Source organism: Chionomys nivalis, chromosome 25, assembly GCF_950005125.1.
Source record: "Chionomys nivalis chromosome 25, mChiNiv1.1, whole genome shotgun sequence".
In the NCBI taxonomy this organism is placed as follows: domain Eukaryota; kingdom Metazoa; phylum Chordata; class Mammalia; order Rodentia; family Cricetidae; genus Chionomys; species Chionomys nivalis.
In genome coordinates this window covers 38,989,392-39,009,532 of record NC_080110.1, presented here as the reverse complement: position 1 = coordinate 39,009,532, position 20,141 = coordinate 38,989,392, and the positions used below count along the sequence as shown (strand labels likewise).

The window sequence follows — 20,141 nt, the reverse complement described above, 5'->3', positions numbered from 1 at the left end:
TTAGTATGATAAACATTCCTTTGTCCTTTAGACTGCTCCTATTTTACCACGTTGCTTTTACTGTGTAGATTTTAATTTTAAAGCTGAACTATTTCAGCAAAGTACAGATTTTATGACTTTCAACCCTAAATATTTCAGTGTGCATCTCCTGAGGACGAGTGAGGGCACTTCCCTCCATTACCACAACTTCAAGGATCACACCTAAGAAAACTAGTATTTGCTAAACAACACTACTCTATAACCCCTTTCTAGGTTAAAAATATTTATTTTTAATCATGTTGTGCGCGTATGCACACATTAAGTGCAGGCGCTCTTGCCAGCAGGGTCAGACCATTTGAAGATGAAGTTACAAGTGACTGTTTCTCGGCTCATGTGGGTGCTAGGCTAATTTTTATTTTCATGTGGATTTTTGGATTAAATGTATCTCTATTCATCACGTGTGTGCCTGGTGCCCACAGAGGCCAAAAGAGGGCATGAGATCTTCTGGAACTGGAATTATAGATGGTTGTGAGGCACTCTATGTATGCTGGGAAATGAATCCTGGTCCTTTGGAAGAGCAGCCAGTGCTCTTAACTGCTGAGCCATCTCTCCAGCTCCATTTTAAAATACTCTTGCTAGATTCATCTTAACTTTATTATTCAGAAAAATATTAAATTTGTTGATAAATGAGAAATTACTTACCTTGCATAAAATAAACCTATTTTTTATTCTCTATTCTCTTTAAATTTTAATATCCCAGGAATTTATGATTATAAAAAATAATAAAATATTAATTTATTTATTACATAAGAGAAAACTAGTATTTGTAGAACAAAAATTTATTTTGTATAATTTCATTAAAAATACTTAAAGAAATACTAACATAATACAAAATTAAAAAAACTAAATTTTACATTTTCCCCCATAATACCAAAGGAAAAACCCATAATTACAAATACAAAAACCAAACAACCAAGCAGCCCCGTCATGGGCATCAGAGAGAGTGGATGAGTTATGACTGAGCTTCATATCCGAGCGGGTCAAGCCCCTGATCTAGAAGCATCAGAGAGGATTCTCTTAACTTCTGCAGCAGTTTCCTTAGTTCTTCCTTAGAAAATACCTGACATGAAAAAAAAATCAAAAATGAGAATATCAACTTTTTAAAAACCTAATCAACCTTAAGAAGAAATTTTCCTTGAAGATCTGTGTGGCTCAGAGACCTCGTGCTGGTTTACAGGACAGAATACATACTCCCATCCATGTACAGAATATATATTTCCATCCATGTATAGAATATATACTTCCATCTATGTATAGAATATATACTTCCATCCATGTACAGAATATATGCTTCCATCCATGTACAGAATATATGCTTCCATCCATATATAGAATATATGCTTCCATCCATGTACAGAATATATGCTTCCATCCATATATAGAATATATGCTTCCATCCATGTACAGAATATGTACTTCCATTCATGCATAGAATACATACTTCCATCCATGTATAGAATATATACTTCCATTCATGCATAGAATACATACTTCCATCCATGTACAGAATATATACTTCCATTCATGCATAGAATACATACTTCCATTCATGTATAGAATATAACTTCCATTCATGTACAGAATATATATACTTCCATTCATGTATAGAGACAGTTTTTAAAAAGCATACCAAAACTGGAACATTTCTTTTATATTTCCAAACGTCATTGTGCAAGCATATCAACAGGTAAAACAGAAACCTGCAGCCGGCCCAGCACTCACCAGGTAAAGTTTGTGGCGGTCCGAGGACACCATGTCGGCCAGCTGCAGACACTCCTGGTACTGACCGGTGCTGTGCAGTATGGTATGAAGCAGAAAGCACAGCATGGGCAGACAGAGCTTTCTGAGCAAAGCCATCTGATGTGTTCTCTCAGGGTCTTCCTCGGCATCCTACGACAGACATCAAGCCATCACTCCACACTACACCTGTGATCCCAAACCCCAGCACTCAGGATGACAAGGTCAGAGCCTAAGTGCAAGTTCAGGGCAAGCCTGATGTATACTGTGTGCCAGAGACCCCGTCTCAAAAATATAAGACAACAACACCACCACCAAAAAGTAAGCCATGTTGGGAGCCAATAGATTTAATGAACAACTAAAGGAAATACTTGGAAGTTGCATCTGTATAAAGACGCATATGTTCCGTTCTTGTTATAACAACTATTTAGACGGCATTTACACTAAGTGGGTACAGGCAGGAGTGTGTGTGAGGATTACATGCAAATATCATGCATGTCACTTTATGTAACGAAAGGGAGCAACTTATCTCCCAGATCCTAGAGTCAATGCCCCAGGAATACTGAGGGTGACTACTGAGTCAAAACCAGGACAGGAAAACACTGAATTTCTTTCTCTAAAGCTTATCATTCCTATTTTAAAAACGTCTGTGTACATGTTTGTATGTGTGCTAGTACACACGTGTATAGGTGCATGCATGAGTGTGTGCCCAAGTACTGAGGCCAGAGAATAACTCTGAGCGACATCCCCAGAACACTAGCTCCTTCGAGGTCTGGAGCTCACCTTTAGGCTAGACGGCCTGACCGACAAGCGCCAGGGCTCCTGTCGTTCCCTCCTCAGTGCTACCACTATAAGGGTAGCTTCTGGGGACCAAACACAAGACCCGGTGCTTCACAGGCCCGAGCTATCACGTGAGCCCTCATCACGCCACCAAAAATTAAAACAAGCTTTGATCATAGTATTATCTAGTCTACTAGATCTCTCTCTCTCTCTCTCTCTCTCTCTCTCTCTCTCTCTCTCTCTCTCTCTCTTTCTCTTTTGGAAATAGGACTTTAAGGCTAAAGACATGAAGATGAACTTTTAAAATATACTAGAAGAGACAGTATGGAAGTAAGATGCTGCTGAGTGTGTTTCTCACGCATCTAGGCTAACAACACACAAAAGAATCAGACTGAATACCATACAAGTAAAGACAGACAGAAAATAATTACCATTCATTTCCCTCCATACGTGTAGACATCACCACAGATGTACCTAAGATCTGAGAGGGCTTACCAACCTGACTGCGGTCAAGCCAGCAAAGGAAGGTCAAGATAGGGAGGGCTGAGTAAGAACTTGTAAACTTCTAAGAGAGTGAATAATTATTTTTGTATAGTCAAAAAAGTGGGGGAGGCAGGAATTATAAGAACCTTGAGTTCACTTGAGTAACACAGAAGAGAGGAGAGGGGAGGGGAGGGGAGGGGAGGGGAGACCTTAAAGACCAACTGGACGGCTGCTCCCTAGGCTTTCCCGTTTCCTTGTGCACCATCCTCTGGCTCCTAGACTCCTTCCTGCTTCTCAGAGGCGCACTGGGATGTGCTGTGTAAGTAGCCAAGCAGGCAGTGGAGCTAAAATCCGAGCTGTACTTCAGTCTACTGGTCATGTACACATGGCATGGACTATACCCGTGTAAAGGAAGGGGTGCACTTTTCTAAGCAGGCAGGCAGGAACTACAGGCAGGGTGACTAGAACAGGAGAATTCTGGGAAGAGGAGAGGCTCAGTCTACAGTTATTACTGTAGAGGAAGCAAGATGGAAATGCCTCACTGATAAAAGGCACCAAGTCACACGGCTAACACAGACAAGAATTATAGGCTAAGATGTAAGAGTTATTTAATAAGATGCCTGAACTAATAGGCCAACCAGTTTTATAACTAATGTAGATCTCTGTGTGTTTCTTTGGGACCGGGCAAGACAGAAACCCCTGTCAACAGTACACTGATGGCGGAGGATGAGTTCAGTGGTACCGTATGCTAGCACGTGCGAGGCCTGGGCTCAATCCTAATATCGTGAACCAATAAACAAAAACTCAGAAGTGGACCTAACAACCGTTATCAGCAGCAGCATTCCCTGTTAATATTCACTTCTTGGCAGGAAAGAGAAGCTAGAGAGGTAGGACAATGTAGCAACTAAGCTGCTTAAAGAAAAGGCATAACTGTGATGTGAGGGCCAGCAGAGGGGACCCCAGCGCACACAACCTGTAGAACTGAGTAGCATTCAAAATGACATCCCAACTATCCAAGACGTGGGGCTCCGAGTCACCATTCTGTCACGTCTCAGGATCAGACCTGCTGTGGTCTGAGTGTAAAATGTCCCTCTAAGTTCCATGTGTTTGAGCACTGAGCCCCCAGAGGGTAGAGCTGTTTAGGAATGTTCTGGAAGCTTTAGGGAGGTGGAGACTTGTTGAAGTAGGTAATAGGGTAAGCGAGGACTTGAGGTTTTATGGTCTGATCACACCTTTTCCTTCCTAACTGCAGACATATAAGCGGCCTCTTACCCCTGATGCCCAAGACTGGACCCTCAAAACTCCAAGCCCAAACAAGCCCACCCTCCTCTAAGCTGTTTCTTACTAGGCATTTGGTCACACACCAAAGGAATGAGACTAAATACCATTACAGCGAAAGTTAGAAGGGAAAATATGTATTTTCTCTGGAAGGAGAAAAGGCGGGGTGTATGTATCTGCAGACAGTCCTAAGGTTTGAGAGAACATACCAACCTGACAATAAGGAAGCAAGCGAGAAGGATCAGGTAGGGGGAGGGGTAAGCAAGGAGAGGAAATGGATCATTTTTTTACACAATTAAAACATGGAAAACTATATACAGGAGGATATGAGGGATGGCAGAAGAAAAGACAGCAGAAAGACTACCAAGAAGAGGAAGTGTCGCCGGCCTCAGTGCCTCTCCCTTCTCAGTCACCGCTTCCTTGGCTCCACATCCCACCTGCATCTCTTAGCATCCTGTCCAGCCACTTCCAAAAGCAAACTTCTTTTTCCTTTACTGATATGCTGTGGCCCCATCATGCCAGGCATGTGCGCTATCAACGTGATCTCTTCATCTGGACTCACAACAAATCCACTGTTTGCTTTCTGCGTTTAATTCTCTTGTGGGGAGGGACAGCTGAGGCTGCCAGTGACTTTAGCCCCCCAAATGCTGGGGTCACGCACACTGGTTTGTGCTATTTAATACTTTTGCAGCTCATTCTTACTCTGGAAGCCTGTGTTTAAGGAAGAACATGCCGAGTCATGTAAATGGGTGTCTCAGAGGGATGCTGTTGTTTTATGTCTCACGGTATTAGACTCACCTATTTCTAAGTTATATACACACATCAAAGCTTAGACTCAGGTTTGGAGGCATGTATCAGGGGAATTTCAAGTTCCAGGGCAGCTGGCACACAGTGAGTTCAAGGTATGCTTCTATTATATAGTAAGGCCCTAACTAACTCAACAACTAGGAAACAAATAAATTTTAGATCTAGAATTTTAAAAAATTAATTTTAGTTAGTCTGAGTGAGCATACTGAATGTATATTCAAGAATGAAATACTCCTATTCCAAGGTAGTATTTTTAAGCTAAAACATGGGGAGGTTTAGTTATAACTACCAACTTTATATAAAAAAAAATCTGTAGATGTTTTTATTTAGAGAAAGAACATTAGAAGATACAGTGTGTATGGCTTTTGTTACTGTTGTGGGCTTGTTTTTTAATTGTTTAAAAAACGGGCTGGAGGAATGGCTCAGTGGCTAACTAAGATGGAGGAAAAAGTGGAAAAGCACATGCTGCTTTCCCAAAAGACCCAAGCTGGAACCCAGCACCCACATGGCTGCTCACATCCATCTCTAACTCTACTGTCGGGATTAGGTGCCCTCTTCTGGCCTCCATGGGCACTGGGTACACACATGGCGCAGACTGTACTCACATGTGGGTATGCATGCCAAGGTCAGAGAACGACCATTTGAACCCTAGGGACGGAAAACATGTCTCCAGGTTTGGTGGCGAGTGCCTTTACTGGCTGAGCCATCTCTCTGGTTTGTTAATCTCATTTTTAAAGCTATAAACAAAATGTGTAACTTACCTCTCTGACATCTACCATCCACCCTCCGTCAACAAACAACAAGACGTTGTACATTTTCTCCTTTACATCAGCAGTTAGGGCATCTAAATGTCCTTTCCAAATACTATGATCCATCTGCAGAACAAACATAAGTGGATTTAAAGGACCGAACAATAGTCCATCCCTTTATTTATGTATTTATTTGTCTTCTTGAGACAGGATCTCTCTGTGTAACAGCTCTGACTTTCATTGGAACTCGTTCTATAGACCAAACTGGCCTTGAACTCAGAGATCCACCTGTCTCTTCCTCCCAAGTGCTGGGATTAAAGGTGTGCCCGGCCACTACCCCTCAACAAGAACATCAGTCTTAAGAGTTGATAATTCAGCCAGATATGTACATAAAGAAAAACTATTAACCAGTAGGAGATAGATGAAATAGTAAAATATTAATTTAGCAAATGAATACTAATGTCGAAAGGCCTTCCTTCCTTTCTTTTTCTTTCTTTTTTTTTTATATTTATTTATTTATTTATTTATTTATTTATTTATTATGAGTACAATATTCTGTCTGTGTATATGCCTGCAGGCCAGAAGAGGCCACCAGACCTCATTACAGATGGTTGTGAGCCACCATGTGGTTGCTGGGAATTGAACTCAGGACCTTTGGAAGAGCAGGCAATGCTCTTAACCACTGAGCCATCTCTCCAGCCCCCTCCTTTCTTTTTCTTATTTTGTTTTGCTGGAACAGGATCTCACTACGTATAGCTCTGGGTGGCCTGGAATTCAGGATATAAAACAGGCTGGCTTTGAATTCACAGAGATCTGCTTGATTCTGGCTCTGAAGTGCTGGGATTAAACATGTGCCACCGTGTCCAGCAGCGTTTCTCAGGATTAATTAATAACCTACAAAAAAGTAATCATGATTCAAAGTAGAACGTGTAACAGGAAAATCCTACTCCAATCAGAACATAAACGCTAAAAAGACCCTCTGAATACATGAGTCTTTCAGATAAAAGAGGCTCATCTCAGACTCCATTTAACTTACTTCGTACTTCTTTTCTTTGTGTTCAAAAGCCACTTTCTCGGTAAAAGTTGGTTGAGATATCAATGTAGGTTTTTGTGGAGCTGAATTCATATGCTTAAACCACTCATTGAAGGTTTCATGGGCTTCCTAAAACACAAAGTTAAACAAAATGAAATACATGTTTTTACATTTTGCTTTTGAGACGAGGTCTTCTTCTCTAGACCAGGTTAGTCTGGAACTCACTATGAAGTCCAGACTGACCTCAGATTCATGACAATCCTCCTGCCCCAGTTTCCTGAGTGTTGAGATTACACAAAGTTTTCACTTTTATCGCTCAAAAGGTATTTAAAAGTTCTAGTTCTTAGAAATAATTCTTACTCAAAAATTATGAATAAGGTGGCTGGAGAGATGGCTCAGAAGAATAGAGCACTGGCTGCTCTTCCAGAGGTCCTGAGTTCAATTCCCAGCAACCACATGGTGGCTCACAACCATCTGTAATAAGATCTGGTGTCCTCTTCTGTACTGCAGGATACATGAAGGAAGAAACCTATATACATAATAAATAAAAATCTTTAAAAAAAAATTATGAATAAGCAAACGTTCTGTGAAGTGACAAATACTGACAAAGTATTCTGTGCTGTTTTGGCAACTACTCTTACCCCAGCACTGCATGTGCCCATGCGTATCTTGCATCACCTCTCTATGAGGCGGGCATGCGTACTCATCTTCTTGATTAGCCTGCTCCATGTTAAAGACAGAATTCTGTCCTCAAACTGAGCCCTACTGTGTCCACAGCAATCACTTATTTGCTGAATAAAGCTTGACTGAGATGATGTTAATTTACTACACATGTGCATAGCAATCTCAGCGAAGCTCCATGTATCACTGTCTGCTCCTGCCTAGCCAGAAAGGGACAGATGCATGCCAACAACAAGGTCACGACAGCAACCCCTCTAAGTCAGCACTGCTCTCACAGGGACCTTAGATGACTCAATTACCACTTTTGGAAAAAGTTCAAGGGCTAGAGCGATGGCTCAGCGTTTAAGAACATTTGCTGTTCTTCCAGAGAACCTGGGTTCAGTTCCCAGCACCCACAATAAGCAGATCACAACAGTCTGTGACTCTAGTTCCTCTGGCCTCCATAGGCACCTGCATTCACGTACATATACCCATTTGCAGACACATACCTACACATAATTAAAAATGAAAAATTATACATCTAGTTGTTTCACGAGCGGATCTGGAAAAGCACAAAGATGGCAGTTTTCTCGGCAGACTCACCAGATAGGCTCTGATACACAAGTGTTCTCGGATAGCGTTGTCGTCCTCAGCAGGAAGTGGGCTCTCCATGCCTTGCTCCTCCCACTGATTGTAGATTTCTGCAATGGAATCCTGAGGAATTTTCACAAACACTTCTTTTGCAGCTTCATGTTTTTTTGATGCTGTGGGGAAAAAAAAACATTCAAAATATATGGACTCCTATGTACTGCTGTCCTGGAATTCACCATGTAGGTCAGGCTGAACTTGAATTTAAGAGATCCGCCTGCCTCTGCCTCCCAAGTGCTGGGATTAAGTGTCAGCACACCCAGTCTGTATCAAATCACTAATTCCAAGTTTTACATTTCAGGTCCCACACTTCTTCAAAGGTCTTGGAGATCCCTCGAGTGGGCTGGTTCCTTCCCACTCGAGGTAACACAAAAGCAGTTCCTCTCTCTCTCTCTCTCTCTCTCTCTCTCTCTCTCTCTCTCTCTCTCACACACACACACACACACACACACACACCTTAAAGAAATCATATTTTCCTGAGGCTATGGCATTATATACAAAGCTGATTACTATAGTAAAAACTTACTTTTAAATGGGTTTGGTTTTGCAATACAAAGCCTGATAGAACAGGGGATTCTCTCCCCTTTGACGTGAACATCAAAAGAAATGAGTAGGTGGTGTGTTCTGTCTGAGGCGCTGGCCACGGCAGGCATCTGATTAGAAGCTGTAGACTGCACTTTCTCCCAGCATTGGGCAAGCCAGTTTCTCAAGGCTTAACTAGTGATATGGCAAATCCAAAATTCCCATCTAGAACAACTTTTAAGAACTGGATTAGATTAAGTTTTATTCTGCTTATGGATCTGGTCAAACAGTTCTGATTCGTGCGACTCAGAGCTCAAGTCCATCAGTTCATGTGTGGGGAGGCACGCAGAGCCGCAGCCTCCCAGAGGGGCAGAGACGGAGGAGCCGTCTGTGTGAGCAAGGCAGGCTTTCTTGTCTCTTCACACCCACAGTCAGGGCGCAGAGAAAGGAATGCATGGATCACACCCACAGTCAGGGCGCAGAGAAAGGCATGCATGGATCACACCCACAGTCAGGGCGCAGAGAAAGGAATGCATGGATCACACCCACAGTCAGGGCGCAGAGAAAGGAATGCATGGATCACACCCACAGTCAGGGCGCAGAGAAAGGCATGCATGGATCACACCCAGTCAGGGCGCAGAGAAAGGAATGATGGATCACACCCACAGTCAGGGCGCAGAGAAAGGAATGCATGGATCACACCCACAGTCAGGGCGCAGAGAAAGGAATGCATGGATCACACCCACAGTCAGGGCGCAGAGAAAGGCATGCATGGATCACACCCAGTCAGGGCGCAGAGAAAGGAATGATGGATCACACCCACAGTCAGGGCGCAGAGAAAGGAATGCATGCATCACACCATCAGTCAGAGGTGCAGAGAAAGGAATGATGGATCACACCCACAGTCAGGGCGCAGAGAAAGGAATGCATGGATCACACCCACAGTCAGGCGCAGAGAAAGGAATGCATGGATCACACCCACAGTCAGGGCGCAGAGAAAGGAATGCATGAATCACACCCACAGTCAGAGGGGCAGAGAAAGGAATGCATGCATCACACCATCAGTCAGAGGTGCAGAGAAAGGAAAGCCAGCATACTCTCTTGCTTGGACGCACTCGGCTCCATTTCTCTACTCCAGAACAGTTCTGGAAGCTCTGTCTAAGGAATGGTGAACTACTTTTCAAAGGTGAACTGCTTCTTGATCTCTGAAGCATTATGTTTCTTTTCTTAGTTCTTCTAGGTTGTCACAAAATTTGGTATCATGGTTTATAATATGCAGTTTCATTGGTAAGACGTAGTTTTATTTTAGGACATTACTAAATAATGGATTCCCTAGTTATAAATTCGCTTTGAGACTGAATGACATGAGGAACCTTGACGACTCTAGCTCTGCTCCATTGTTCGTGCTACCACCTGGCCTGCTCCACAGGGCCAATGCTATGCACTTCTTCGTGGAGACTTGCAGCCTTTCCCATGCACATGCAGTGTGGTCTCTTGGTCAGATGTTTCTGTCTGGACGTATACTTCCCAGTTTTTGCTAAAGTACTACCTCCCTCCCTCCCTCCCTCCTTCCTTTTTGAGACAAGGTTTCTCTGTAGCTTTGGATCTTGTCCTGAACAAGCTCTTGTAGGCCAGACTGGCCTCAAACTCACAGAGATCCACCTGCCTCTGCCTTCCGAATGCTGGGATTAAAGGCCTGCGCCACCACCACCAGACCTACAGCTGTATCTTGTGGAAGCATTTTCTCAATTGAGGTTCCCACCTTTTAGATAACTCTAGTTTGTGTCTCAAATTGAGATAAAACTAGGCAGAACAGGAAGTGACTTGGAAATAAAGGTTGTCTTTATATAAAGATAAATGATATCAAGCAAGGCGGTGGTGGCACACGCCTTTAATCCCAGCACTCGGGAGGCAGAGGCAGGCGGATCTCTGTGAGTTCGAGGCCAGCCTGGTCTACAAGAGCTAGTTCCAGGACACGAACCAAAAGCTACGGAGAAACCCTGTCTTGAAAAATTTATTAAAAAAAAAAAAAAAAAAAAAAAGAGCTAGTTCCAGGAAAGTTAGAGAAAACCTGTCTCAAAAAACCAAAGCCAAAACCAAACCAAACCAAACAAACAAAAACCCTACTGACTTGAGGCTGTAGAAGTGGCCTGCTCCTCTACAGGATCTAGGTTCAATACTCAGGACCCACATGGCAGCTCACAACTGTCTGTAACTGCATTTCCAGACGATCGAGGGAAACAGGCACGCATGTGGCGCACATATATATGCAAACAGGCAAAAATACCCATACACATAAAATAGAATAAATCTTAAAAAGAAAAAAAAGAACCATTGACTTGAGAGACCAAGGTAACTTGTGCTTTGTGACCTATGCCAAACGGTGGTGTTGCACGCCTTTATCCCAGCACTCGGGAGGTAGAGGCAGGCAGGCGGATCTTTGAGGCCACCTTGTTCTACAAAGTAAGCTCCAGGACAGACTCCAAAAAGCTACAGAGAAACTCTGTCTCAAAAAAAAAAGAAAACCAAAAGCCAAACCAAAACAACAACAACAAAGTGAGGACCGAGCTGAGGAGAGGACTCAGTAGGTGAAGGTGCTCATTGCCACGCCCCAAGACCTGACTTCACCAAGAGTTAGTTGTCCTCTGACCTTCAGATGTGCAAACTCCCCAGCTCAAAGACAAAAACTACAGTTGGGGCAGGAGAGATGGATCAGCAGTTAAGAGCACTGGTTGCTTGTCTGGAGAACCAGGGTTCAATTCCCAGCACCCACATGGCAGCTCACAACTGTTTGTAAATCCAGTTCCCCAGGATCTGACACTGTCACATCTATGCACATAAAGTTAAAAAGATTATAAAGGAAAGAAAGAAAGAAAAAGAACAAGCACGTGTCACTGATGATGGACAAAGGTCAAAACTGTGACTTCAGCATCATGGACTGGGTATGCTAGAGGCAGTCAGCACAGGCCTGTCATTATCGGGCTAGTCAGAGCCTCCTTATTTATTCTCTATCACATATATGAGTGTTCTTGCCTACATGCATGTATGTGTACCATGTATGAACCTGGTACTCACATGGGCCAGAAGATTCCCCTGGTCCATTATGGATGGTTGTGAGCTGCCATGTAGGTGGTGGGAATTGAACGTGGTTCCTCTAAAGAGTAGCAGGCCCTCCTACCTGTGAGCTCATTGCAGCCCCAGTGAACAGTTAATGAATGGACGACTATTCAGTGCTACAGAGTCAATTCAGAGGGTGGATAAGTGGACCACCGGGCCACTGACGGCGCACAGGTGGAAGCACCTGTTCCCTAGAACTGACGTGAGCTTGAAGTCCTTACCGAGTGTCCCACCTTCCACTTATTTATGAAATAAATGAAACGTTCTGCAAGAATAAAAGTTAAAACTTATGGATCTGATGAAAAGGTAAAACTCCAACCCACCTAGGAACTTCCTCATGATGGCGTTGCCCTGCTTCAGCGCTTCTGCCCTCTGCGCTGGGTCGAACACTAACCAGTCAATCACGTCCACCTTTACACGGTCCTCCTAGTCATTGGAAGCAAGGAACATCTCTTTTATTTCAGTTACTTTGCAAATGAGAGGAACTTATAATGCACTCTAAATGAAAAACATTTTCCCCACATCATATAAAATTATGAAAAAAGCCAACTTTCCTCAGTTTGTTCTACTCAACAGATCTCCACTAAATTACTGAAGAAACTCACTGGCCTATGAATGTGGTATCATTCATTGTCTGTCTTGCCAAGCAATGCAGGAAATAACCCTAGGGCTCAGAAATGCTAGGTGAGCACTCTGTCACTGAGCCACACTCCCAGGCCCAAGCCGTTGCCCTTCTGAGAGTTCATCTTTCTTCCTAAAGACAGAACTCAGCAGCTTTTAAAGTATCCGGTGGAACCTGATAAGTAAAAAGTCAATCCTTAGGTCTACTCTATAAGAGAATCCTTTGTAGAATATTCCTTTAACACTGTATGAATATATGTCACTGTGATTGGTTTAAAGGCCTTTATTGATATATCTATATCTATCTATCTATTATATACATATACATACATATTTTTAAAGACAGTCAGAAGCCAGTGTATTAGGGAAATACACCAAGAAACAAGAAGACAGATTATAAGTAACACGAAATTCTCATTCCCCCCTCACCCAAATTACCTCAGTAGTGCCAGTATCTAGGGACGGAGCCAGGTCATGGTGACTAAATTCACCATTATCTTTCTTTCGAATATTCTCAACTACAGTTTTTGTTATTGTTGCAACATCCAAATCTAAGAAATTTTTGAAAATGCCAAAACAAAAACCAAAGAGTAGTTATTAGTATGATTATTATCTAAATAGTTACAACAATTTGATAACATTGAAACAATTCTCTCTCTTATTTTTGGCACTGAGGATTGAACTGACAGCTTTACAGATGTTGGATAAGCATCCTGCCACTGAGTTTCATCCCTAGACTCTAAAACAACGTCTTAAAGACATAATGCATAGGGCCAGTGAGATGGCTCAGCACGTAAAGGTGCTGGCCACAAGTCTGATGACCGGAGTTCAATTCCCACACAGCAGAAGGAAAGCAACTGCAGGCTGTCTTCTGATCTCCACACGAGCACCACGGGACCTGAACACTTACTGCTTAAAGTTTATTTTAAATACAGTGCACACATTTGAAAAATATCCTAACTAAAAACATTTTAGGCTGGGTGTGGTGCTTATGCCTGTAACCCCAGCACTTGGTAGACGAGTCAGAGGACCACAGAATCTGAGGCTAGCCTGGGCAAGTTCCAGGCTAACTTGGGCTATATAGTAAGAATTTTTCTCTAAGAAACAAAACCAAAAACAGAAACAAAATTCTTACACAAGTTAAAGTTATTTTCATTCTCCAAAAGAATTTAACTGAGACTTTTATTCCTGTTTTTCTCCCTTAAAAGAAATAAGACTTAATACTAAGACACATGCCAAAATGACAATCTGCCCAAAGGCCAATTAGGGAGCTGGCTTGTGCGGCAGGAAAACAGATGCTGCCTCAAAACAGGGTGGAAGAAGGGACCAATACCTAAGCGTGTTATCTGACCCCACACCCGTGCTGTGGCACGCATGCTCTGGCATGTGCATAACTCCACCTTTATTTTTAGATTCATTTCTTTTTTTTTTATGTACACTGGTGTTTTGCCTGCATGTATGTCTGTGAAAGGATGCCCGATCTCTGGAACCAGAGTTACAGACAGTTGTGAGCTGACATATGGTGCTAGAAATTGAGCTGGGTCCTCTGGAAGAGCAGCCAGTGCTATTAACCACTGAGCCATCTCTCCAGCCACCCTGTCCTTTCTTATATACACAAACATATTTTTTATATGAATAGATAGAGGTGATAAATATACCTATAAATACTCATTTGAAAATGTCACAACAAAACTCATTATTTTATATAATATACACCTAAAAAGAAATAATAGATGAAATTCTTTATTTTGGTTTTTCGAAATAGAGTTTCCCTATGTAGCCCTGGCTGTCCTCGGACTCAGAGATCTGCCTGCTTCTGCTGGGATTAAAGGTGTGCGCCACCATCACTGGCAACAGATGAAATGCTTGACTTTTTACCTGCTTCTTTAGCCAGTTCCAGGCACTGATGCCGCTGCTCAAACTCTGTAACACCTTCCAAAAACAATGCGTACTGGGCAACAGCAAGGTCTTGAGGCAAATGACAGGTATAAAATGCAATGAGGTTTGTATGCTTCTCACTTATTAAAAGCTAAGAAACACAAAAATCAAAGTAAACCAGACAAGTTAACAGTGCTTTGAAAAAAGTTTGCTTTAAAATTTCAAATATATTTAGGAAAGACTCTTAGATATGTGCTTCATATCAAAATACTTTCAAATTCTAGAATTGTATTTAGAATAATTTAAGATCTCTATGGAATCTGGTGGCTTCCAGACTACAGGGTATTAAAATAGTATCACTTAGGGGCTGGTGAGATAGCTCTGCAGCTAAGAGCACCTGTTGCTCTTGTAGAGGACCCAGCTTGGTTCCTGGCATCTCTACATGATGGTTCACAACCACTTGTTACTCCAGCACCCTCTTCTGTTCTAGCACCAAAACACGCATGCTGCACATACAAACATGCAGGCAAAATGCTCATACACATAAATTAAAAAAATCTTAAAAAAATAGAACCATTTTACTTTTTGTTTTCATTAAAATAGAAAAAAAATCAAATTGTAGATTCTAAAAGCTTACCTGTATGTATGTCTTTAAAACTTCAATGGAAACTTCTTCCTTCATAGAAAAAAACATACTCCAGTTATTAACACAACTACTTATAGGTAGGTACAATAATATAATTTCTAATAAAAATTCTACTTAAAAAGTGTTTAAGGAATTTAATATTTACACAAAGTGATAACTACCCTAGCTAAATGCTTACCAAAGCTCATGTAGTGTATTTCACCTTGACACTACTCTTTTTTTCTACTTAAAACAAAACAAAACCCTTCTTTTAAACATTATTTATTGTGTATAGACTTGTGTGTGGGGTCAGTTCTCTTGTTCCATTATATGGATTCCTGTGATTGATCAAGTCATGACACTTGGTGGCAAATGCTTTATCTGCTGAGACGGGTAACTGGTCCTCTCCCCATAACTCTGTGGGTAGACACTGTCCACGCTTCAGAGGAAAGAAAGAATTCTTATATACCTGGGTAGACACTGTCCACACTTTATAGAGGAAGGAAGGGGTTCTTATATACCTGGGTAGACACTGTCCACACTTTATAGAGGAAGGAAGGGGTTCTTATATACCTGGGTAGACAGTGTCCACACTTTATAGAGGAAGGAAGGAGTTCTTAGACACACAGAGAGAAAGTTACCAAGTAAGGATATGGATTCAAGACTCTCAACTCCAAAGCCCAAGTTTGTCAACTGTCCTAGTACTATGTTGCTGTATATACTAACACCAAAATGTTACCCAACGTTTAGAAAAATGAAAAACAGAAAGAAAAAGAAAGGATTTTAATTCCCACAGAATTTTGGTTCCATTAACTTAGCTGGGTACCAACAAGGACCAAATTCTTCAAAATTAGGCAAGCATCAGCATCCTGAGGCCACAGACCAGACCCTAACAAGTCACCTCCAATGAGTTCTCAGTAGGTGACCATGTGGGATGGTCCTGGTGGCCGGTGGCTAACCGCAGGCATGCAGAGCAGGAGGCGCCGTCCACTTTTACTTACTTTGGTCTGCAGTCCCAGGGTGCGGAAAAACAAAATAAGGTGAGTCATAAATCGGAGCAGGTGTCCGGGTAGATTGCTTCTGCTCTTGGAAAGCCATTTGCTGAATTCATCCATCAAACCTACAAGATGTCAAAGGTTCGATAGTGAGAGCACAATCAGAGAAAAAGTATCGCAAGGACACGCAGGACACCTACAGTTGCTGGTCTCACTGCCAACACCCACTGTGGAACACTCTCCACCTCGAGAGACCTGGGGTCAACGCAGATTTGGTCTCGTACACTTGAGGCAGTGGACGTCAGGGAGTCGAGTGTGCTGCTTCAAGAACAGTCAGGACAAAGATGACTACCCAGAATGAAGAGCTCGGGCAAAGGAAAAGAAAACTGCACCTTACCATCGATGTCTCCCAGGATGAGGAACTTCTGAACTATATGATAATGTTCTTGATTCTCTTCCAGAACTCTCTGAAAAAGTTTTACATTGCCATAAGTCTTTTGTGTTCACTTTGAAGGATGTGTTTGTTCACTGCTATGCTGAAAATGTTAAATTTTGAAAGGACGAATACGAAGCTAAAAATGAAGCTTTAGGAAGATCAAAAAACACAGAAGGATGCTGCCTTTAGAATATATTCATGGCACACAAACCTAAAACGGAACAGCATCTTCCAGAAGACAATCTATTATTAGGGAATGCTATTCTATCTATTATCTTCTTAAAATATCTATTTATTCATCCTGTGTGTACATATGCTGTGTGCCAAAGTCCCACTCGTGGTCAAAGGACAACTTGTAGGAGCCCACAGTGTCCATCCACCATGAGGGTCCTAGAGAGAAAACAGCCTGGAGTCTTTCCCTGCTGAGGCACCTGCGGGCCCCAAACTTACGATTTTTAACATTTTTTTACCTTGGCATACCAGGAACTAGAAAGGAGCCAAGGGGCTTAGGCAAAATCAACTAAAGGACACTGTTTCAATACAGACAGCACTATGCAGAATCATTCTGAAGCTGTTTCCCCTACACGTCACCGAGAGTGACAGAAACAATGGCAGGCAGACACAGAGACAGCGAATGTGACAGCCGGACGGGCTTTGTTTTCTTGAAAAGTAGGTCATTACGATTTTTTTTTTTTGCCAAATATAGTTTAATTTTCTTATCTGTCAATTGCTTTTAAATGTTTTTCTTTTCTATATTCAAAACATCCGCTGTCTGGTGTTTAGCTCAACTGCATGGCATTAGTCAAAGCTGTTCCTTTCAGACGGAAGGCCAATTCTGTCAGGACCTTTATCTTACATAGTCAGTTTCCTGTGAAATGGAAGGTCACACCTGCCGCCCCTCAGGCGCACACACGTTTGCTCTAATTTAGACCTGTGGGTCACTGATCTGCTCAGCCCACGCAGAGGCTGCACTGTGCTGCTGTGTGCTCGGCGAGTGAGGAAGGGCCCTGCTGCTGTTTCAGAATGTTTGGGCCATTTTTATTTATGCTTCTACTTACCTTTTTTTATAACACAAAAACAATCTCTCCAAATTATTAGAGTCCTACATCAATTTTAGAAAGACTGATATTTTCAAATCTTCTCATTCAGATTTATGTTTTATCTATTTTTCTCATATCTTTGTGTCTTCCAACAGAATTCTACAGTTTTCTTTGTGAGTACTGAAACCCTTGATTAACTCTATTTCTAGCCTTTGCTGCACTTACATGAGACTGTGTGTGAGCAGGGCACTGCCCCTCTAAGCAGTAATAACAAGACAGACGCTGTGCGACTCTAAGCTGGTCCAGCTACTCCTACACACTACGTTACTGACTCCAGCAACCCCTTCAGTCTTAGCCAGGATTATATCTCGTCGTATGTAATGTCCTCTATCCTTAAGACACTTACTTCTAGTCCTGACTTGATTTTACCTACTCATAGAATTTCCAAAGTATTTATATATTGGTCATAAGTCCTTGGCAGAAAAAGCATTAATTTTCCTTACTGTACCAAGTATAGTCCATCCAATAATAATAAAAAAAAATAAAAACTAACAGATAATTGTAATGAGATATAACAGGAAATCATAAACAAATGGGGCCACAGAGACTGCTCAGCAGCCAAGAACAAAGGCTGTTCTTTCAGAGAACCTGGGTTTGATTCCCAGCACCACGATGGCAGCTGATAACTGTCTGTAACCTGAGTACCAAGGGGTCTGACGCCCTCTCCTGGCCTCCACAGGCACTGTGTTCATGTGGTGCGCAGACACACATGCAGGGAAAACACCCAGAAACATAAAATACAAAATAAAGTTTAAAAAATTAAGAGAAATTTACAAATAAAGGGAAGCATACTCAGCTTCCTACACTGATGGGCTGGCAAAAAATACTGTCTGCTGTTCAAGAGAGAATGTATAAAGAAATTGCTAGCTGGGTTGTGATGGTACATGCTTTTAATCCCAGCACTCGGGAGGCAAGGAAGGTGGATCTCTGTGAGTTTAAGGCCAGCCTGGTCTACAAGAGCTACTTCCAAGACAGGATCCAGAACTACAGAGACTCTGTCTTGAAAAAAAAAAAAAAAAAGAAATTACTGTAGCGAGTTCATCACTACACTCTGATACTTTTCCTGCTGTCATGTTTCTCTTTCTTTTAACTTTAATTTAAATTATATAGCTTGAAAGTATACCCTATGTATGATAACTGTCAGTAATTTAGAAACCCAGATAATGTAGCTACACATTTGTGTTTTTTAACCCAGCAACCCTGTCAACACTGTTAAGAAACGTAGTCTTAAAGAGACAGCAAGAGCAGGAAGTTCATGCATCTTCACAGATGTTCTCTACAGCACAGCACCAGACTGAGCACAAACAGATGTTCTCTACAGCACCAGAACTAATCTGAGCACACACAGATGTTCTCTACAGCACAGCATGAGCACACACAGATGTTCTCTACAGCAAGCACCAGACTGAGCACAAACAGATGTTCTCTACAGCACCAGAACTAATCTGAGCACACACAGATGTTCTCTACAGCACCAGAACTAACATGAGTACACACAGATCTTCTCTACAGCACCAGGACCAGACTGAGCACACACAGATGTTCTCTACAGCATAGCACCAGACTGAGCACACACAGATGTTCTCTACAGCACCAGAACTAACATGAGCACACACAGATGTTCTCTAGCACCAGGACCAGACTGAGCACACACAGATGTTCTCTACAGCACCAGAACTAACAAGAGTACCTTCTAAAGGAAACAAAACCAAAAACCCCTACAGCCAATTCTACAGAACATTATACATCTATCGAAAAGAACAATGGAAGGAGAATGACTAAGAACAAAGAATAATGACATGTATATGAGGACACTACAATAAAACCCACCACTTTGAATGCTAAGCTAGAGAAAAAACATATTTTTTAATATAAAGAGAACAGTAAAGTCAGGTATGATGGTATACACCTGAACAGTAAAGTCAGGTATGATGGTATACACCTGAAATTCCAGCACCTGGGAGTCTGAGACCAGTCTGGGCTTTAATTGTAAGTGCCAGCCGGGCGGTGGTGGCGCACGCCTTTAATCCCAGCACTCGGGAGGCAGAGGCAGGCGGATCTCTGAGTTCGAGACCAGCCTGGTCTACAAGAGCTAGTTCCAGGACAGGCTCCAAAACCACAGAGAAACCCTGTCTCGAAAAAAAACAACAACAAAAACAAACAAACAAACAAACAAAATTGTGCCAGGTAGTTAGAGCTATTCAGTAAGATCATAAAACAAACAAACCCAAACAAAAATAAAAAACTAAAAATCTGGCTAAAATACAGCAATTAACTTGGAGATTAGCATTAAGTGGAAGCAAGCGTGGAGGAAGGTGACCTGGAAAAACCCAACACTGAGCTGCACATCTGCAGCACTTACACTATCTGAGAGGCGGAGAAAGCTACAGGGGACGTGCTGGTGTGGTTTACTGTCTGAGGAGATAAAGACCAGGGGGATGGGAGGAGTCACACAGGTCGTACTGGCACATACCAGGATGGTTTGATTATTACGAGTACATATACACTACTTTGTTATGGGGAAAAAATATTAAGAAAGTGTTTTTCTTTTTGTTTTGAGATAGGGTCTCACTATGTAGCCCAATCAGTCCTCAAAGTCATGGTGATGTCCTATCTCAGCCTTCTGAGTGCTA

At 42.1% G+C, this 20,141-nt stretch overlaps 1 protein-coding gene across 2 annotated transcripts in view; it reads right to left on the bottom strand.

Annotated features, from left to right (window-relative positions):
- Positions 1-809: 809 nt before the first annotated feature.
- Positions 810-20,141, bottom strand: part of Nup107 (nucleoporin 107) — a 44,507-nt gene continuing 25,175 nt past the window's right edge. For both annotated transcript variants that reach the window (XM_057757962.1, XM_057757963.1), the window contains exons 18-28: positions 16,370-16,439; positions 15,979-16,097; positions 14,990-15,028; positions 14,353-14,503; positions 12,913-13,025; positions 12,177-12,279; positions 8,170-8,330; positions 6,910-7,035; positions 5,886-5,999; positions 1,762-1,929; positions 810-1,099 (exon numbers count right to left, since the gene is read on the bottom strand). In XM_057757962.1, coding sequence (XP_057613945.1) covers positions 992-1,099; positions 1,762-1,929; positions 5,886-5,999; positions 6,910-7,035; positions 8,170-8,330; positions 12,177-12,279; positions 12,913-13,025; positions 14,353-14,503; positions 14,990-15,028; positions 15,979-16,097; positions 16,370-16,439 — 1,272 coding nt within the window. In that variant the 3' untranslated portion in view covers positions 810-991. The remainder of the gene's footprint in view (positions 1,100-1,761; positions 1,930-5,885; positions 6,000-6,909; positions 7,036-8,169; positions 8,331-12,176; positions 12,280-12,912; positions 13,026-14,352; positions 14,504-14,989; positions 15,029-15,978; positions 16,098-16,369; positions 16,440-20,141) is intronic.